At 43.9% G+C, this 20,053-nt stretch overlaps 1 protein-coding gene across 1 annotated transcript in view; it reads left to right on the top strand.

Moving 5' to 3' along the window:
* Window positions 1-5,346: 5,346 nt before the first annotated feature.
* The window catches only part of col15a1b (collagen, type XV, alpha 1b), a 34,321-nt gene continuing 19,614 nt past the window's right edge, over window positions 5,347-20,053 (top strand). Inside the window, exons 1-14 of the mRNA XM_054602898.1 lie at window positions 5,347-5,749; window positions 9,913-10,100; window positions 11,028-11,237; window positions 11,378-11,530; window positions 14,103-14,177; window positions 15,578-15,676; window positions 16,534-16,648; window positions 17,414-17,454; window positions 17,627-17,809; window positions 17,900-17,926; window positions 18,009-18,071; window positions 18,196-18,273; window positions 18,466-18,528; window positions 18,619-18,768. Of these exons, the coding sequence (XP_054458873.1) occupies window positions 5,347-5,749; window positions 9,913-10,100; window positions 11,028-11,237; window positions 11,378-11,530; window positions 14,103-14,177; window positions 15,578-15,676; window positions 16,534-16,648; window positions 17,414-17,454; window positions 17,627-17,809; window positions 17,900-17,926; window positions 18,009-18,071; window positions 18,196-18,273; window positions 18,466-18,528; window positions 18,619-18,768 (1,848 nt within the window). The remainder of the gene's footprint in view (window positions 5,750-9,912; window positions 10,101-11,027; window positions 11,238-11,377; window positions 11,531-14,102; window positions 14,178-15,577; window positions 15,677-16,533; window positions 16,649-17,413; window positions 17,455-17,626; window positions 17,810-17,899; window positions 17,927-18,008; window positions 18,072-18,195; window positions 18,274-18,465; window positions 18,529-18,618; window positions 18,769-20,053) is intronic.

The raw sequence follows: 20,053 nt of genomic DNA, 5'->3' as shown, positions 1-20,053 counted from the left end.
TGTATTAAATTACGAACTCTGAATGGCTAGATTTGAGCCCTTGATTATTTATCTACGATAAGGCAAACATTAGCATTAAGCTCTTTGACTGTCCAGAACAAACCTCGAGGAAGTGGCCCGCCTTTGAAACAAATTATACATATCGGCAAACCAGTGGAATCCCAACTTTAGAGTCTGTCAAGTGATGCCATTGAGCCCAAAAGTACTTTTCCCTTTAGTAATTCATTGGGAAGCAGACTTCTGTAAATGAGCGGATATTTATTTTTGGGGGGAGGGAAATCAACATCCCATTACGAACACTTGGGAAACCGGGGCACCCTCCTGGAGCCAGACCTGGTAGGGGAGCTCGCCGGCGAGCGTCTGGTGGCCGGGCCTTGGCACATGGGGCCCGGCCGGGCCCAGCCCGAAAAAGCTACATCGTGCCGCCACCCTGTGGGCCCACCACCCGCAGGGATAGGCATTGGGGTCGGGTGCAATGTGAGCTGGGCGGCAGGCTGGGGCGGAAACCTGGGCGTGCTGACCCCCGGCATCACAGACTAGCTCTAGGGACGTGGAATGTTACCTCTCTGGCGGGGAAGGAACCGGAGCTGGTGCGGGAGGTGGAACGCTACCAGCTAGATATAGTTGGGCTCACCTCCACGCATAGCACCGGTTCTGGAACCAAACTCCTGGAGAGGGGCTGGACTTTTTCCTTTTCCGGAGTTGCCCAGGGTGAGAGGCGCCGGGCGGGTGTGGGGATACTCACAAGCCCCCGGCTGAGCGCCGCTGTTCTGGAGTTCTCCCCGGAGAACGAGAGGGTCCCCTCTCTGCGACTGGGAATCGCAGGAGGAAAGTCTCTGACTGTTGTTTGTGCCTATGCACCAAACGGCAGTTCGGAGTACGCGGCCTTCTTGGAGTCCTTGGGTGGTGTTCTGGAAAGGGCGCCGACTGGGGACTCCATAGTTCTTCTGGGAGACTTCAACGCTCACGTGGGTAACGATGGAGAAACCTGGAGGGGTGTGATTGGGAGGAACGGCCTGCCCGATCTGAACCCGAGAGGTGCTTTGTTGTTGGACTTCTGTGCTAGTCATGGACTGTCCATAACAAACACCATGTTTGAGCATAGGGAGGTTCATAAGTGTACTTGGTACCAGAACACCCTAGGCCAAAGGTCTATGATCGACTTTGTAGTTGTGTCATCAGACCTGCGGCCGTATGTCTTGGACACTCGGGTGAAGAGAGGAGCAGAGCTGTCAACTGATCACCACCTGGTGGTGAGTTGGATCAGGTGGCGGGGGAGGCTGCCGGACAGACCCGGTAAACCCAAACGTGTAGTGAGGGTGAACTGGGAACGTCTGGCTGAGGATCCTGTCCGCAAGGTCTTCAACTCCCACCTCCGGAACAATTTCTCGTGCATCCCGGGGAGGCTGGGGACATGGCATCCGAGTGGGCCATGTTCAAATCCTCCATTGTGGAAGCTGCTGCTAGGAGTTGTGGTCGGAAGGCGATCCGTGCCTGTCGTGGCGGCAATCCAAGAACCCGCTGGTGGACACCAGCGGTGAAGGAGGCCGTCAAGCTGAAGAAGGAGGCCTTTCGGTCTTGGTTGGCCGAGGGTCTCCTGAATCAGCAGGCAGGTACCGGTTGGCCAGAAGGGCTGCAGCTGCGGCGGTTGCTGAGGCAAAAACCCGGGTGTGGGAGGAGTTCGGCGAGGCCATGGAGAAGGACTTTCGAATGGCCTCAAGGAAGTTCTGGCAAACCGTGAGACGACTCAGAAAGGGGAAACAGGGCTTTTCTCAGGCTGTGCTCAGCAGGGGGAGAACTGCAGACCCGGACTGGGGATATTGTCGAGCGGTGGAAAGAACACTTTGAGGAACTCCTGAACCCGACCAACACGTCCTCTGTGGAAGAGGCAGAGTCTGAAGACTCAGGGGAAGTCTCGTCCATATGCCTGGCGGAGGTCGTTGAGGTAGTTAAAAAGCTCTTCAGCGGCAAAGCGCCAGGAGTGGATGAGATTCGACCGGAGATGCTAAAGGCTCTGGACATTGTTGGGCTGTCTTGGTTGACACGTCTCTTCACTGTCGCGTGGAAGTCGGGTACAGTGCCTGTGGAGTGGCAGACCGGGGTGGTGGTTCCCATTTTCAAAAGGGGGACCGGAGAGTGTGCTCCAATTATAGGGGTATCACACTGCTCAGCCTCCCCGGGAAAGTTTACTCCAGGGTGCTGGAAAGGAGGCTCCGTCCGATTGTCGAACCTCAGATTCAGGAGGAGCAATGCGGATTCCGTCCTGGACGTGGAACAGCGGACCAACTCTTTACCCTTGCAGGTCTGTTGGAGGGTGCATGGGAGTTTGCTCATCCAGTCTACATGTGTTTTGTAGACTTGGAGAAGGCCTTCGACCGTGTCCCTCGGGGAGTCCTGTGGGGGTACTGCGGGAATATGGGGTACCTGGTTCGTTACTACGAGCCATTCGGTCCTTGTATGACCAAAGTGAGAGCTGTGTCCGGATACTCGGCACAAAGTCGAGCTTGTTCCCAGTGCGTGTTGGCCTCCGCCAGGGCTGCCCATTGTCACCAATCCTGTTTGTGATTTTCATGGACAGGATTTCAAGGCGCAGCCGGGGGAGGAGAGTTTCCGGTTTGGGGACCTCAGAATCGCATCCCTGCTTTTTGCAGATGATGTGGTTCTGTTGGCTTCTTCAGAACGTGACCTTCAGCACGCACTGGGGCGGTTCACAGCCGAGTGTGAAGCGGTCGGGATGAGAGTCAGTACCTCCAAGTCTGAGGCCATGGTTCTCTTCCGGAAAACGGTGGATTGCACCCTCTGGGTTGGGAGTGAGTCACTGCCCCAAGCGAGGAGTTCAAGTATCTCGGGATCTTATTCACGAGTGAGGGTAAAATGGAGCGGGAGATGGACAGGCGGTTCGGTGCAGCGTCAACAGTGATGCGGGCGTTGTACCGGACCGTTTTGGTGAAGAAGGAGCTGAGCCGAAAGGCAAAGCTCTCGATTTACCAGTCCATCTACGTTCCAACCCTCACCTATGGTCATGAGCTTTGGGTAGTGACCGAAAGAATGAGATCGCGAATACAAGCGGCCGAAATGAGCTTCCTTCGTAGGGTGGCTGGGCTCAGCCTTAGAGATAGGGTGAGGAGCTCAGACATCCGGAGGGAGCTCGGAGTAGAGCCGCTGCTCCTTTGCGTCGAAAGGGGCCAGCTGAGGTGGCTCGGGCATCTGATCAGGATGCCTCCTGGACGCCTCCCTTTAGAGGTTTTCCAGGCACGTCCAACTGGTAAGAGGCCCCGGGGTAGACCCAGAACACGCTGGAGAGATTATATATCTCGTCTGGCCTGGGAACGCCTCGGGGTTCCCCAGGAGGAGCTGGAAAGTGTTGCTGGGGAGAAGGACGTCTGGAGGACCCTCCTTAGCTTGCTGCCCCCGCGACCCGGCCCCGGATAAGCGGAAGGAGATGGATGGATGGATGGATGGATGGATTACGAACACTTGAATAGCCCTATTTAAAAAATTATAAAATGTAAAAGTGGTTTAAATGCACAAATAGCCAATCAAGGACTGGTAGACGCAGGTGGATGCAGAATCTGGGTTCATCTGAATTTTATACTCGGACGTCAAACTTTTTTTGCTCAATGCACCACTAAGCAACTTTCTTAGGAATGGATGGGGCCCTGCCTTAAATCCAAATAATAGAAGTCACAGAGCAAAATGAGTCTGTTCAGTCTACCTTTCTGACATTGCCTATGCAGGTAGTGCTGATGTCAACACCATCATCTGTCTCCCTGCACCCATTAACCCTGGCGTCTTCAAGTGGAAGAAGACGGAGACTCTTATTCTCAGGCCTCTTGCCCCCGGGTTTTTTCCTCAAGAAGTGTAGTGTTAAAATCAAGTGCATCAAACCGTGCTTGGCGCGACCACGCCCCGACTCAGCGTGAACAAACTCCTCCACCCAGGGATCCTCAGCAGCACTCCATCCCTCATCCTGGATCTCACCAAACATCAAGGGAAGCACAATACGACAGAATAGACTTCCCTTTGTCATCACCGACATGAGGCCTCTGACCCTCTCTCCCTGATCAGTGAGCTGCAGCAGAGAGAAAATCTACACTTTATAAATGCTTCATTTCGACCATTTGCATTTTTTTCCCCCAATTTTCAATCTTAATTTAAGTCAGGTGACTGTAAAGCTTTTTTTTTTTATTTACCTGCCTTTAATAATAGAATTAAAGCATTTCGATAACAAAAACAAATCTCAGCCTAGAAATAAAAGGACTTTACTTCAGGTCAGTGCAGTTCAATTTGATTCATTTCAATGAGCAGAGATTGGTTTACAGAGATCAAGCATTGTTGCTCTTTTGTAAAGGCTTACTGATGCATCTTATGAATGGTGAACATCATCACACCCTAGCTTAGCCATGATTACACTGACTTTAGAGTTTGTTTCTGTCCGTTGTTGTCATCACTGTTCCTTGGAAGCACAGTGATTAGTGATTGTCATCTGTGCAGGCACCAAACTCTGGTTCTGAAAAGTGAAGCCAGTGCAGAAAAAGGCCTAAAACTTACATTTTTGCTAATGGCCATCAAGGGGCGACTCCTATGATTGCAAAAAGAAAGAAAGTAGTCTGATTATATAGAGAAAATGACGCTCCTTCTAACTTGATTTATTATCTCGGTAAACATTTTAAACATGACTTTATGGTCTCAATCGCTAGTTTCAAGTCTTCCACCAAATACACCATCAAGCAGGGTATGATTTAGGGCGTGGCTACTTGTGATTGACAGGTCACAACTTTAACTTTTAAAGTGTAAGAATTCTCTTTTTCTAGGCCTAATATGTTGTAAGTATATGACCCAGAGAACATACACACACACAGATGGGGGAGGAGGAGGAGGAGGAGGAGAAGGAGGGAGTAGTGAACTAACTCTCTAATCGGCCTGTCTGAGAGAAAAAAGGGGAGAGAGAAAAAGGGGAGAGAAAATCAAGTCTGCTGTGTTGTGGAGTGGCAGAGGAGGGGGATCGGTAATTACACAGGGAGAGGAGAGGAGGGGAGTGAAAGAGAGAGATGTCAGGCAGTTAAAAAGGGGCAAGAGACAGAGACGGACAGAGAGAGAGGGAGGACGTAACGGGGAGAAGAAAGGAGAGAAAAAAGGGAGAAGGAACAGAGAGGGCACCAAGAAGCTGAAAGGTCGTTCCTTGAATACTTCTTGCACCACTGGATCTGCTGGATTACCACTCGGCAGGCCTCTGCTTCCTCTCATAGCTGGAGACTATATTCCCGTTTGCACGTGTGCAGTATTTGGCAGCTGCAGTTAACAGGATCGGCGTGTTTGTAGATTCATGCAAGGCATAGTCCGATGATGGGAGCCCCTCACCTCTCTCTCGCTCTCTTCCTCCTCCTCTCCTCTCCCGTACGAGCCCAGTGGTGGAGTTACTTCTGGGCAAACCCTCAAACCAGCTCCAGCTCTCCTCCTCCTCCGTCCATTCCTCCTTCAATCCCTTCTCCATCCATCACCACCCTGGGCACTTCTGACACCCCAGGGCCAACACAGTGGGTGGTGGTAACGGATGAAGGGGTGACAGAGAAAGCTCCAGAGGGTAGCACTCTGACGGAGGGGTCGGTGCTGGCCCCTACGCCCAGCCCAGGGCTGTCAATCTTTGGCCGCAGCACTGCAGAACCTGGGCCGTTACATCCAGAGGAGAACGCAGGGGGAGGCAGCAAAGCCAAGGCCCAATACAAGACACTGAAACACTGGAAGAGCGGTGAGTGTTACGGGGACGTTGGAGAGAAGAGGCTCTTTAAGAATAGTAGTTTTAAGAGAAGTATGTTTGCCACCATAACTTAAGGTAGCATATATACCTATTTAAAAAGCCCCAGATGTAATAGTTCGCTATAAAAAAAGCAAAGATTAATAAAAAGGTCAGGTAAATGGGCACGTAATTTGTGTAGCAGAAATGTTTTCCTATCTTGTTCATCATCTCCCAGGTTGGGAACGGACTGGATAAGATCACTCTATAACAATAAAATCCCACAAGCAAAAAAACTCAACGATATCCTTTTACCGGCATTAAAACATGTTTTTGTTGTCCACTTGGAGGGAGCAGAAACAAGTTAACCCAACATAGCAGAACCTTATAAAGTTGATAGTGCTAGCTGGTTAGCAAGCACTTGCCTGTTTGCACATGCAGCAAACACAGAGCAACATGTATCATTGATTTGGAGTTGTGTCTGTGTCAACCTGACAAATGTAAATCCAATATTCACTCTTCTTTTAGATCTCGGCCAAGTACAGATGAAAATATGGCGCTCTTTAGCTGCGATGTTCTGCTATGTTCACTAATACTGTGTGTCTGTCTGCCATTTGTTGCTGGGCAGGTAGTGAAAAGTGATTTTTCAACTGAGCTTTTAATACAGGGTGATGAGAGTGAACCAAAAGAGAAGTGGTCTTTAAACTAAAACAGTAAAAGATGCTCAAATGCTCTGAACGGCTGATGGGAGCTGAGGAGTCAGGTGATAACTTTCTGTGGGTTTACCCACTACAAGCAACCCCTTTACAGCAAACTAAGTGATTTGATCCTTTGTAAACATGAAAATATTGATTAGTGCACCTTTAAGCAAGACACTGCCACTAACTGGATTTGAGCAATATATAATATATATACAAATATATTTTTAATGCCCAAACATGTAGCACAACCGGCATTGTTGAATATCTGTAAAGAAAATAGTGCTTTTAACTGTCAAGCAGGTAGTGCTGACGTGTTAACACATGATTTAAGTGAGAATGCGTGAGAGGATATAGATTTTTACCATCAATACACCATATTAACAGCTTTAAGTCATTACTAGTCTAGAGTTAAGTCATTGGGTCAGTAGCTCACGCCTATGGTACCGTGTTTCAGTCCTTTTTATAATGTTCTCCTATCATGCCCCAGTTCGTCACGCAAATCAGAACATAGGTGGTTATTTCTGTAGCGTGTGCTGGTAATGTGACACAGTACCCTGATGACGCTCCCCTTTAAATCCGTTGGAGTCCGAGAAATCTTGAGAGAGTGGGCCAGGCAGCGGGAGGCCTTTTGTTTGGCGCAACAGGGTCAGTGTGGGTTTAAAAGGTTATACGTGGCAATGCTAGGGAGGTTGTTAATATTGGTTTTGTAAGTCGCCGCAAGCTGATCAAGCATCCATGTGGCCAACATGACGAGGATTAGGTTCAGGGGGAGCGAGTTAGTGTGGAAAAATGTGACGCCAAATGACTCAGAGATCAGATGACCAGCAGACTGTTGGATTTGGTGACATGAATGCAATTGTCTTAGGATACTGTTTGAAGCCTGACTGACCACCTAACTGTCTTATTGATAGTCTGCTTTAAGAATACCTCGTAAGAGTGTTTGCACCTTTTTCATAGGAGTGTTTAAGCTAGTATTAGGAAATCATCAGAAATATGTGTTGTGTAAAGCTTTTCCTTAACAATGTAAATTAAGTCGAAGCATGTAGTCTTCAAACAACATCTTTCTGTGCAGAGGTTGTTTTCTTTGTCATTAGAGCGGAAGTTGACCACATACCTTTCTGGCGACTCATTTCCATAGGCTTGTTTGTGTGTGTGTGTGTGTGTGTGTGTGTGTGTGTGTGTGTGTGTGTGTGTGTGTGTGTGTGTGTGTGTGTGTGTGTGTGTGTGTGTGTGTGTGTGTGTGTGTGTGTGTGTGTGTGTTTGCACATTCAAACTATTGGTGAAAAGTACATTTTACTCAAGAATTGCACCTATCTACTGCTTTGAGATATTTTACCTAAATTGAGTATTTCCATTACTTCTACTCCACCTAATTGCACAGGGAAATATTCTACATTTTACTCCACTACAATCATGGGGCCGCTATAGTTGAGTAAGCCTACTTTGCAGAATAAGATTTTACATGCACAAGATTTTCATAGTGGTGCTTTTGAGATAAATATGCTCAGTGAATGTCCTTTGAACTTCCGCTTAAAGTACATTTTACTGAAAAAACCTTTGTAACGTCACTAATAGCGAAGTCAAATTTAGACGTCACTAGCATTTTAACCTGTGTTGTTATGTTAATATTTTGATGAGAGCTGCATTTATGTTTTTGTCACTCTGGGGCCAGTGGGACAAGCTCAAAATGCTAAATAAATAGATTATTGATATCTTGTAAAGTTGATATGATTCCTCGCAAACTATTTACACATCCATCAGACTCAGAGTCCGAGCAACATAAGCATTCATTTGGAGTTATGTTTCTAGATACCTGATGAATGTATTACTATTTCAAATTCTCCTTTTAGATCTGTTCTTGTCTCCATGAACTCCTGAAGTAAACATATGGCTCTATAGCTGTTAAATTACCCACAATGTTGACCAGCTAGTCGCAAACTTTACGTTTTCTTTGCTGTTTTGCTGCAGGGTTCATCAGCTGTTGGAAAGCCTCCTGCTGCTTAATATGTGTTTAATCATATAAATATTTTAATGCCAAAAGAAGAAAGAAAATTGCATGTTAAAATTGCAGTTTTGTTAAAACACCACTAATAACCAAACCATACATCATAGCTAAACCAAGATAACATTTAATAAATCCAGTTAAAGCTAGCTAAAGCTAAAGCTAGCTAAAGCTAATGCTTGCCTTGGCTGAAGCTAAATTAATTTTAAATTACTTCTCTCTCTCACTAAACTAGCCTAGCTTAGCAGACTGGCAGTAGAGCAATCTCAACTTTGGCTGTAATGGTAGTGGAATTCATGGTTTGGCCTAAATCAAGACTAGATTGTTCTCCCCAAAATTGTGCTGAGAGATTTGTAGTTACCCTTCTCACAAACCAATATATTTAACCCCCCTCCCTGCTTTTTCTGGCCAACGTGGACCTTGAGAACTCTTCACAGCAGTAACAATGTGGACATGAATCTGTGTCTTGAAATGGCAGCCGTCCAAGTCATGACTGGTAATATCCACCAGGTTGGTGCTGCTGCCAAGTCCTTCCCAGACCAGATTCCAACAGCAATGGTGCAGGAATGAAAAGTAAAACCTCTGCAGTCAGTGGCCACCAGACAGCACGCTTTTTTCTATCACAAACTCTCTGAGCAATGGCGTCCGTGCCTTTTCAGTCCTTATGGAGCACTAATGACTCCACATCTGGACTGGGGGTGTGAGGCTATGGCTTTGGTGTGTTTGTGCGTGAGCGTATTTGGTTTGCACATCTTGTGTGCCCACCTGTTACGCGTTTATTGTAATAAACGCGTAAATGTGCAGTGCTTCACTTCTAGGGGTGTGATTGGTGCGCTCACACAGATACACTCCTTAAACCCTCTAATCAGGTATGCTTCCAGTTGGTCAGGCTGATGAATTAGAGACCCCCACAAGTTGGCCTGTCTGTTCTGGTCTGGGGTTTGTGCATGTTCAAGTGGGCGAGTGTGTGTGTGCATGATAGAGATATATGTAGCAGGGGTGATCCTGGCTGGAATGCTGAGGTGAGAGTTAGTCGCCACGGGAGACAGACTCCTTAGCGAGGGGAATCATGGGAATGTGAAGCCATCTCTTCACATACACACTGAATACTCTTAATTGCTGGCCATTGTGTGTGCATGTCTGTTTGGGAGGATTATGTCCATGCGGGGCAGAGCAACGAGGCGTGGGCAGAATCCGGATCAAATCAAGTCAAATTAAAGCCATGTCAAGATGAGTCCGGTAGACTCTCTTCTCTTCTCTAATTTGGTGTGTGAATGAGCAACACACAGGTAGCAGACAAAAAAAAGCTAGTTTGAACTGACATCAGCTAGAGTGGCTTCTGTGCATCTCAGGAGTAAGGTTCATTTAAAGATGGATGTTTGGGTCAATAAATGAAAGATTTTACCTGTTACTCCTTCATTGTTTGCATTTACACTTTTTTTTCTTTTCTTTTACGTTGTCTCTGTCTCAATCAGAGCGAGGCTCAGGAGGTCACCTGGACCTGACGGAGTTAATTGGCGTCCCCCTCCCTCCCTCCGTCTCCTTCACCCCTGGCTATGAGGGCTTTCCAGCCTACAACTTCGGGCCCAACGCCAACATCGGCCGGCTCACCAAGACCTTTGTGCCAGGGTCATTCTACAGGGACTTTGCCATCATCGTCACGGTAATGCTAAAGAACCTTTTATATGGAAACCCTAAACAGTTCAATATACAGTACTTTACAGCATATTTAGTTCAAATTTGATTGTGTCCAGTAACGCCTTTAAAAAACAGAGGGACGTACACACGTTGTATTAAAAGTTGAAAGTATGGAAGTCCTAAATGGACATTTAAACTCTCAAGCTTTGTTTTCTTGAGATAACGAGATGATTAACTCAATATAAAAAAAGAAGAAGTTGAATCATGTTTGTTTAGGGCTTCCATACCTTTTAAACACTCCTGTCACTCTATTATTTTAAAAGGGGTCACTATGGCTTTAAAGGCAGTGGTTAAGTGATTCTATAAAATGTAAACTAAGTATACCATAAAGTACTGTATATTGTACCGTATAAAAATCTCTGTGATGAAAAATACTCAAAGTTCGGATACAAAAAGATTATTTAACCAATGTTTCAACATGACTTCTTTTTCTTCACACTTTTTTCGACGTGGTCAGCATTTCTCCGACAACGACTTGCATTCTCATTCCTCTCATACTGTAAATTAATGTAAAATACATGCACTGCATGACTTTTATTTTATGCTAAAGAACAATCTTTATGGTGAGTTAAGGTCATGTTATGTGGCCACCTTGTGGAATTTTGATGATAAAGCAAGAATTCATATCCAGGAACTATATTCTCTCTATTCTCTGATTTTATTTTAAATTTTTCTTTCCTTAACTTGCATGATAAAACATTTTCAATAACCCTTTGGTAAAAGCATTCTATGATACACATTCTGATTGACCTTAGAACTTTCTGTGGCTCTCAGTATTGTGTATTACTGTATTAATATGTCTCATGGTATGACTGTAATATTCATATAATGGGAGCGAAAGGCCAAAGCAGTACCCTTTAGTGACCTCTGAGGTCTTCTGCCTTCGCTCCAGGTGCGTCCATCCACTCAAAGAGGAGGCGTGCTCTTCGCCATCACAGACGCCCGGCAGAAGCTGGTGGAGCTGGGTTTGGCCCTCACTCCGGTGCGCGGGGGCCTCCAGAGCATCTTGCTGTACTATACCGACGGGGAGGAAGCCTCCCACAGCCACAAAGCTGCGTCCTTTAGTGTCCCAGACATGACCGACCAGTGGACACGATTCACGGTGAGGTTTACATTCTGTATATGTTGACAAATTCTAAGATCTGAGACAGATATTCAGCTGATACAGACAATCAGTGACAATCATGAGAAATTCCATGACAAAACAACACATCGAATAAGTGTATCTTATCTGTCTATCAGGTGGTGGTGGAGCATGAAGAGGTGCGTCTCTACATGGACTGTGGAGAGGCCGAGAGGACTACTTTCCACCGGAGGCCCGAAAAACTCAACTTCTCGCACAATTCAGGAGTTTTCGTAGCCAATGCAGGAAGCACAGGGCTCGATAACTTTGTGGTAAGTGAAGAAAAATCAGCTAAATGTAGTTGTGTCTGTGTGTGTCTTTTGGAGGACAAGGCGTTTTCAGAAAGGTCAAAGAGGAGGAGAAAGAATTAGACGGGCCGCGGGTGTCAATATTAGTGTGTGGGGTTGGCTTTAGGATTACATTTGTTTGTGTGTGTGTGTTCTGGCCTCTCATTACCATGTAACAGGGTGCCCTCAGTCTGTCTCCTCTGGAAGCTTCCCAGCATCAAGCCTTTACTGAAAGAAATTATGTTTTGACAAAATGCTTGAGTAAATACTGGTAATTTTTCTTTTTCTTTTAGTATCTTGTTGTCTATGCAAAAAGCAGAAACCCATAAAAGGAAAGTACCAAAAATAGCTGCATGTGAATGTTTTCACCATTACTGATTTCAGATTTATGGGGTTGTGGGTACTGAAATGCCTGACAAGTACCTGGAAATTAACCCAAAATATTTGATTATAGAAAATGTAGTGAGTCTAATCACTCATATTTTTTAAATGCTTTCTCATATGAATGTCCATGAACCATTCTAGGCAACAAAACTACATGATTAGGTGTAGGAAAAGATCATAGTTTAGGTTAAACTTAGTACGTGGCGGTAATTAAACATATACGTTATGTAACAAAAGTTAGTTAAAATAAGTCACTGGGACTTTTCGTTTCACGCGGGACACAAACAGTCGTTTCCTGGGTCTCTCACCCCCTCCCTACATGGACTTTGTCACTCTTTATACCTTGTCAACTGATTCCCCAAGAGGCAGCTCTGCACGTCCTAGCTCAGGATACAGATTGGAGTGTATTACTTCTCGTAGATATGAGTACTAACAGTGAATGAGAACAGCAGAAAGATGTAACCTTTCCCAACCTACACTTTGTGGCAATGATGCACTGTGGCCAAGAACATGGCTTTGGTGAAATCAAAGATATTGTATCATCCTCTTCTTCTGCTTTCTTTTCACTTTTTTATTTAGTTGGCTTTTAAAATATATAAAACAGTGGAAATGTTGATAAATAAACAGACAATCAGTTGAGTGCGGAGGGACGAATAATCAACACTTCCACGTGTCAACATAGATGTAAATTGAAGCATAATTCTGCAATTTATGTACTACTTTTAGCTTATATTTACTTATAATTTGAGGGAGGAAAACATCCTCTTCTTGAAACTTACCAACTGGAACCAATCAAAGTAATAGTAATACCACTGATGCTAACTCATATGAAACACTGTCTGCATCGGGAGACACAACTAGGTCCAAACAGAGTCAAAATGTCATGACCACCCTTTAGTGCAACTTCCTGCATATTTTACTCCATAAAGCAATAGAAGATCAGAGAGAGAGAGAGAGAGAGATGAAGCAAGAAGGGAGGAAAGACCAGAGATGGTGAAGAAGGAAGGGAGAGGGGTGAGAAGGGAGGATCGGAGGATGGGAGGATGGGAGTAGAGGACGGGGGGGAGTAAGTGGATGGCAGATGAGGAAGTGGGAGATGTCAACAAGGCTTAGTTGTGGTCAGATCAAGGGCTTGACTCGGGCCTTTAAGTCTGCCTCCATGTCAAGTATGAGGCTGTAGTAAGGTTAAACTGAAGTAATGTTTCAGGCAGAGGAAAAAAATAAAAGTGTAACAGTAGGAATGACATAATACTGTATATATTACAAAGAGATTAAAGACTCAAAGACTCAACTGCATCTCTCTTCACACTGACGTTATTACTGGAATAGCCTTCAAACGTATTCCACTCATTGATGCTCACAAAAAACTGAAAGAGACTGCTGGTCACTTGTTGCCATGGTGATGGGACGTCCCCGCTTTAGTCTGCTTTGTTCAGCGTGGCCTGACTTTATGAACGGGTTATCCGAAGCATGAAGGCAGAATATGTGCGTGCTCAGCAGTCACATACAGTCTGAAATATCTGGGTCACTCTCTGTGTGTACGTGTGTGTATGTGTATGTTCATGTGTTTGTTTGTGTGTGTGTGTGTGTCCTTGGTTTTGTTGTCTCTGGCTGCATGTTTTGGCATGGGGCCCTTTTTAATCAGCATGTGTTCTCATACAACTTTATAAACCAGCACTATAACAGTGCTACCATGCTACGAGTTTGTTGTGTGTGTGTCTGTGTGTGTGTGTGTGTGTGTGTCCTGTCTCTATGGTGATATCAATAAGTGAAACTGTAGTTAATCGTGTATTTGTGGTTGTGTGCTCCTCTGATGGCAAGTTAGGCGAGATACGCTCTTCATGACCGTGACTAATGTTTTTTTTGTGGCATTTTTTATTGGCATGTCACACCCAAAAATGACCAGCAGACATATTTCCACACATTATCCAACACTGACCATGTTCAGGTTTGGTACTTTGTGACAGAAAATACTTATTATCCCAGCTGCTTGACGTTTGTGTCAGTAATATGTGATCAGTCGTACTGTATATCGCTGCTCTTGTTTTCGTTGTGCTTTAACCAAACTTTTTCCACTTATTTTACCTGAGTTATTACATCTATATATTCCAGCATAAGTGTTTAGATTACAGTTAGATATATCAGTGTTATCTATCCTCTCTCTTTCATCCAGGGATCCATTCAGCAGCTGGTGATAAAAGATGATCCCAGAGCAGCTGAGGAGCAGTGTGAAGACGATGATCCTTATGTGAGGAAACACACACACACACACACACACACACACACACACACACACACACACACACACACACACACACACACACACACACACACACACACACACACAAGGTAGAGGTGGCTGACATGCAGGAAACCACTATTTAAAACAAAGACAGGAGTTTCTTTGAGTGAAAGTTAAAAACTCTGCACAAACATGATACACATGAATAAACAGCACCCTCTAGTGGCCAAATGTCTTCACTGAACAAGAAAACCCAGTTGCTGGGAATTGGTCCTCTTACTGCCTGAATGATCAAATGAGTAAACCTTTTTTTATATATATTTTATTTTGCTTTTTCAAGGACAGACACATTGACACATGGCACGTAGCCATTAAATAATAAATTACAGTACTAAGCCAACAAGACAACAAACAACTCAAACTTAAGGTAAAAAAACAAAAAATGACAATAAAATGATATAACTAAACAAACATTGAGAGACACAGGGCAACATCTCGTACCAAGGATCAGGTATTCAATCACAACCCCAATACAAGATTAACAAAAGACGCTATCCATTTGGTGTGATGGGAAATTTCCCATATAATCCAAAAAGGGTTGCCATATCTTGTAAAATATTTTACTCATTACATTACATTACAGTCATTTAGCAGACGCTTTTATCCAAAGCGACTTACAATCAGTACTCTTATTTCTTAACCAATAAGTTATTTTCTCTAAAGGTATACAACTATTAATATCAGAGAGCCACAATAAATGAGTAAACTTTAACTGTATTCTGACAACTTCTTGCTTTTTCCTGTCCTCTGTAAATGGCATAGGAAGTACTTTTTACATTACATTACATTACATTACAGTCATTTAGCAGACGCTTTTATCCGATACATTATATGATTAAAGTTACCATGAGGAACTTTCAAATGATTATGAAACTGTTGGAATGTAATACTGATATGACTTACACAAGTACAGAAGACCATCAGTGAGAAGATTGAATTCTGAATCGACAGTCCATGTAGGGATCCAACCTCGACACCACACTGTTGGAGACCCAGGCTGTACTGCTCCCCTGTCAGAACCTGCTGCAGTTTTTTTAAAGGGACTCTGGTGCTCAGAAACACTACCGCTTTTGTCCACAGGGACCACTAAAATCAACACAAATTAAGGTTCCTACTGGTAGCTTAAATCTAATCCCAACAGGATATTTGAAAAAACTCAACACTCAATAGAGAAAATCTGAAATCGAATGTTTTCAGTTGAATGTCCTTTCCTTCTCTCATTATTTCAAAAAATCTTTAATTTAGATATGTAACAATGTGTATAACTGGCAAACTGGGACACTGCATAATTAGTGGTTGACATTATTTTTTGCTATAAGTGACGCATAATGTGATGTTTGTTAAAGGCCTCGGGATACACCAGTGGAGATGATGCTCTGGATGACAGAGAGACAGAGGAGGAGATGATGAAGAACACACATGAGAGGAAACATGGCACGGCACAGGTAAGCCTGCTGGATGAAGTGTTGGGAACAAGTACCTGGGAAAAAAACTCTGTTTGGAGGTGCTTACAGGTTTGTTTTTGGTAGATTGCATCATTACATCAAATGGAAACATACTAAATGTCTTCAGCGTATTTCAAACGTTTTGAACATTTTGGACCTCAAAATTAGTCTAAAACAATGTCCTGTAGGTTCAAAGAACAAGTTCAAGAAAAAAGGTGTGGTTCCTTGAGATGCCCTCAGAAAGAAAAGAAAAAAGTTTGGAGGTCTGAAAAAAAACTAAGAAGCACTCAAAGGCAGCAGGAAGGGCTATAAATACAGTAAAGCAAGTTTCCAAAATATGCTGAACATGAAAAAGTTTGTGTGTGTGTGTGTGTGTGTGTGTGTGTGTGTGCGTGTGTGTGTGTGTGTGTGTGTGTGTGTGTGTGTGTGTGTGTGTGTGTGTGTGTGTGTTTGTGTGTGTGTGTGTGTCCGTCAGTTTGTTTTGTCCTCTGCTGTGTGTGATGCACTACCCCACTTCTTATCATCAGAACAAACTTTCATTCTCCCTCAGCCAAGGTAGTCATCTTGACCCCAAACATCCCATAATCAACATTGACTTTGAAGCTTCAAAGGAAACTGTACTTCAGAAGCTCAATAAATGTTATCAAAGTCTGGGTAGATGTCCGGAGACCATCATCAGCAACAGTGCCGACAAATAGTTTAATTAAATCAGACATTTTTGGTTTCACTTGAACAGAATGTGCTCCCTGACTACGTGATATGACGATTTCTAACTCCGAGAGTGTGCACACTGCAGGGAAGAATCAATTTGATGTGGTTGGGCTTTTGAGTTTACTTGTCTTCTTGATTTCCCTGAGGAGGAGGACAGCGTTCCAGTTAGAGCTCCGCCCACTGAGGCTCCGGAGGTGGAGCTTGATGAGTATTCCGGTCACCAGACCTCAACAGAGGCCAATGAAGAAATGCTGATCAGAGGTCAGAATAAACTTTGATATGCAGTATTACTTTTTCTTTCTGTCTGTCTTTTAATAAACCATCTGTGAGGATTAATGTACACAAAACACACTGTCCATTTCTGGAGCCTTTGATATTTCAGTAAGAGTTTGTACTTAAAGGTCAACATCAATGCAAAGCATGATTTCTAATGTTTTCATTACTTACATTTCATTACTCAACTTGGCAATTGGAGGCTCAAAGCTGAGAGCAGCAGGCGTGTGACATTGTTTGATCCCGGGACTAGCTTGACAAACGTGGGCTTGGGAAATTAAAGAGAAGGACTTTGTCCTCCTTCTTAAACTCTTTTGAGGACGACACATTACTGCTCCAATGAACTGCTACTAATTGTACTATGGTATTAATGTGTGTGAATGTGTTTGATGCCAAACCTGGAAAAGAGAGCATACTAGTGAAATAAAGTAAAAAAATGTGTTGCAAGTAGGCCTATATATGTACATAGTTCCTTTTGATTGGAGCAGATGAGAAAATGTGTTAAAGCAGCAACAGATGCAGCAAAAATCATGTGGATAAATAATGAATATAATGCAAACAACAGCATATAAACGTTTTCAGCTTTGCTCCATGATTGTCACTAAAAGTCTTATCTATCAGTCCATCCTCTCTGGAGCCGTTCATGTGTCCGTGTCATGCTTGACGAGTGGCTAGTTACAGTATATGGCTAGTGTTACCACATAAGAATCTGATTGGGTAAAACCTGTTGATGATGTCACATGCTGTGCACAGGGCCACACCAGACAGAGGAGCCAGGGGAGAGCTCAGGAGATGTGAGTTCAGATGTGGACTTTCTCAACAGTCTTTCAACTTTCTTATGTTGTTGTCAATGTTGTTTTAAAACATCATGAGATATTTGAAATATTCTGCACAAAAGCAACCTTTTTTTATTACAGTTTTTCCGTTATCTTATACATGCAAATTATATTTTATTTGAATTTCTAGGGTCATATCAGACACGGTTCAAAGGGAGAGCGTGGAGAGCCTGGACCCAAAGGCTCACCTGGCCCTCCCGGTCGCCCAGGTTCCAACCCTCTACCTGGGACAGCTCAGCCTGGTCCAAGAGGGACACAAGGACCACCAGGAATCCCTGGATCCCCAGGACTGCCTGGGAGAGATGGACTGCAGGTGTGTGTGTGCAAACGAGATAGAGGTGTGTGTGAGTTCTTAAGAGTCAGTGCTGATCCTAAATCCCTCTCCCTCTCCCTCTCTCCACAGGGAAGCAAGGGTGATAAAGGAGATCCAGTAAGTGATTTATCTCTTCTTCTGTCTTCTTTGCTAAGCTGTAAATATCACTTGCAATAACTTAAATGTGTTTTCCATCCAGGGTCAGAGAGGATCTAAGGGATTTGCAGGTCTGGATGGAGAAGCTGGAGCTAAAGGAGAGAAGGTTGAGCTCACATGTTGCAACTAATGACAAAACTTATTACAAGTAGACTCCTAATTCAAAATCACTTAAATTCTATGTCACTCAAATGCAATGTAAAAGACTGACGCTTGCATTCTATCTACAGGGAGACCCAGGAGTTGGTCTACCAGGTCCTCCCGGCCTCCCTGGGATTCCTGGACCCCCCAGATCACGCAGTGTACCTGTGAGTGTCAGTTTTATGGTTTTACTTTCTTTTGTGTTGCACTTGTGGTATTATCCTGCATTTTAAAGTGATGAAATCAACACATAGTAGTTGTAGATGAGGGTTGAGCCTTGTTGGCAACCTGGGTGGAAAATGTTTGTAGCATCAAAACATCTCAGTGTATGTGTCGGACTGTGTGTTTATGTGTCATAGTATGGAGCAGATGCCCTGGGTTCTGGGTTTGAAGACCTGGACAGCGAAACTGACCTCATCAGGGTAAGAGAAGGGCAGCAGAGATAGACGGAGATACTCAGAGTTTAGCTTGATTTGGACAGTGGAAATAATAAAAAAATCTCTTTTCACCAGGGTCACCCTGGGCTACCGGGGCCTCCGGGACCTCCTGGTCCCCCAGGACCCCTGTCATCATCTGACACAGCTGAAGGCCTCTATCAAGGGCATGCTGGACCACCCGGTGCCCCTGGTAGAGACGGGACCCCAGGCAAACCCGGAATACCAGTAAGTAAAGACATATAGTATTCATTTTCCTGTTTAATCTAGTTACAGATCAACATAGGACCTGCAGACTGGTGGGTTTGTTTTCATTGCAAATAATTAGCCATGTAACGTCCTCGAAGTATTGTTTCATGAATTCCTTCTTTATATAGAGTCATGCAGAGGCCACCTCTAGGACTTTTAGAAACACGTTTCATTAGTCAGAGTTTAAAGAAGCAATGTGTAGGATTTAGTGACATCTAGCGGTGAGGTTGCAGATTGCATCCAACTGAATACACATCCACTCATCCCTCCCTTTTTAAGCATGTAGAGAACCTACAATGGCCTTAGGATAATGTTAAAAATGTAAGAGGATCTCCCTAGAGCCTGTGTTTGGTTTGTCCTTTCTAGGCTACTCTAGAAATATGGCGGTGCAAAATGCCGGACACAGTGAAGAGGCTTTTAATATGAGAGCATATGAAAAACACTATTTCTAATAAGAGAGTAAACAATACCTCTAATATGAGAACATATAACACTACAACGGGCTCCATATGTAGGGCTGTTTCTATGCTCACAAAAACACGATTCTTGGTTTCAGGTCATTTTACACTAATGGATACATGATAATGTATACAAACTGGTCCTTTAAGTACACTGTTTTAATACCCATTGATGTTTCTAATGCTGTTTCAAACAAATGATCCACCACAACAGAAAACAAATGGAGGGAGACAGTAAATATTGAATCAAACCTTGTAACCTGTAAATGGCAATGGTAAAATCAAATTTAAATATATTTATATAACGTCAGCACACTAATAGCTATACATGTCTTCAGTCTTTCAGTTTTTATCATTTATCAGTTGTCAAGTTTCACTATTCACTGAATAGTGCCCAAAAACAATGAATTGACCTCAATTGGAAGCGCATGTATTTCTAATTTCCCCAAATGTAAGAGCAGAGTGGAGCTCAGAGGAATTTAAGAATTTCATACTATGTGGAAGCTGAGTGGTGTTGTGTTTACAATATAAATACGGACTGAACACGGGAATGCCATTGAAGAATAAAGCAAAGCTGTGCTGCAAAATATGTTAAGATTTGCTATGATTTCAATAACATCATGTATATGTGAATACTTTACCTTTATCTTTACGTTTTACTTGGGTGTTGCTGTATTCCTGTCTGTATTATCATTGTGTGTTGTCCGTCTTTCTTGTTCTCCACCTTCCCCTCCAATTTGAATTCACCTTCAGTTTGTTTCTTCTCAAATCATATTGTAGTGATCAATATTTGTGTGTGTCATGAC

This window comes from Anoplopoma fimbria, chromosome 8 (assembly GCF_027596085.1).
Source record: "Anoplopoma fimbria isolate UVic2021 breed Golden Eagle Sablefish chromosome 8, Afim_UVic_2022, whole genome shotgun sequence".
Classification (NCBI taxonomy): domain Eukaryota; kingdom Metazoa; phylum Chordata; class Actinopteri; order Perciformes; family Anoplopomatidae; genus Anoplopoma; species Anoplopoma fimbria.
Note: the sequence above shows the minus strand (reverse complement) of the source record. Positions and strands in the feature narration are given on the sequence as shown.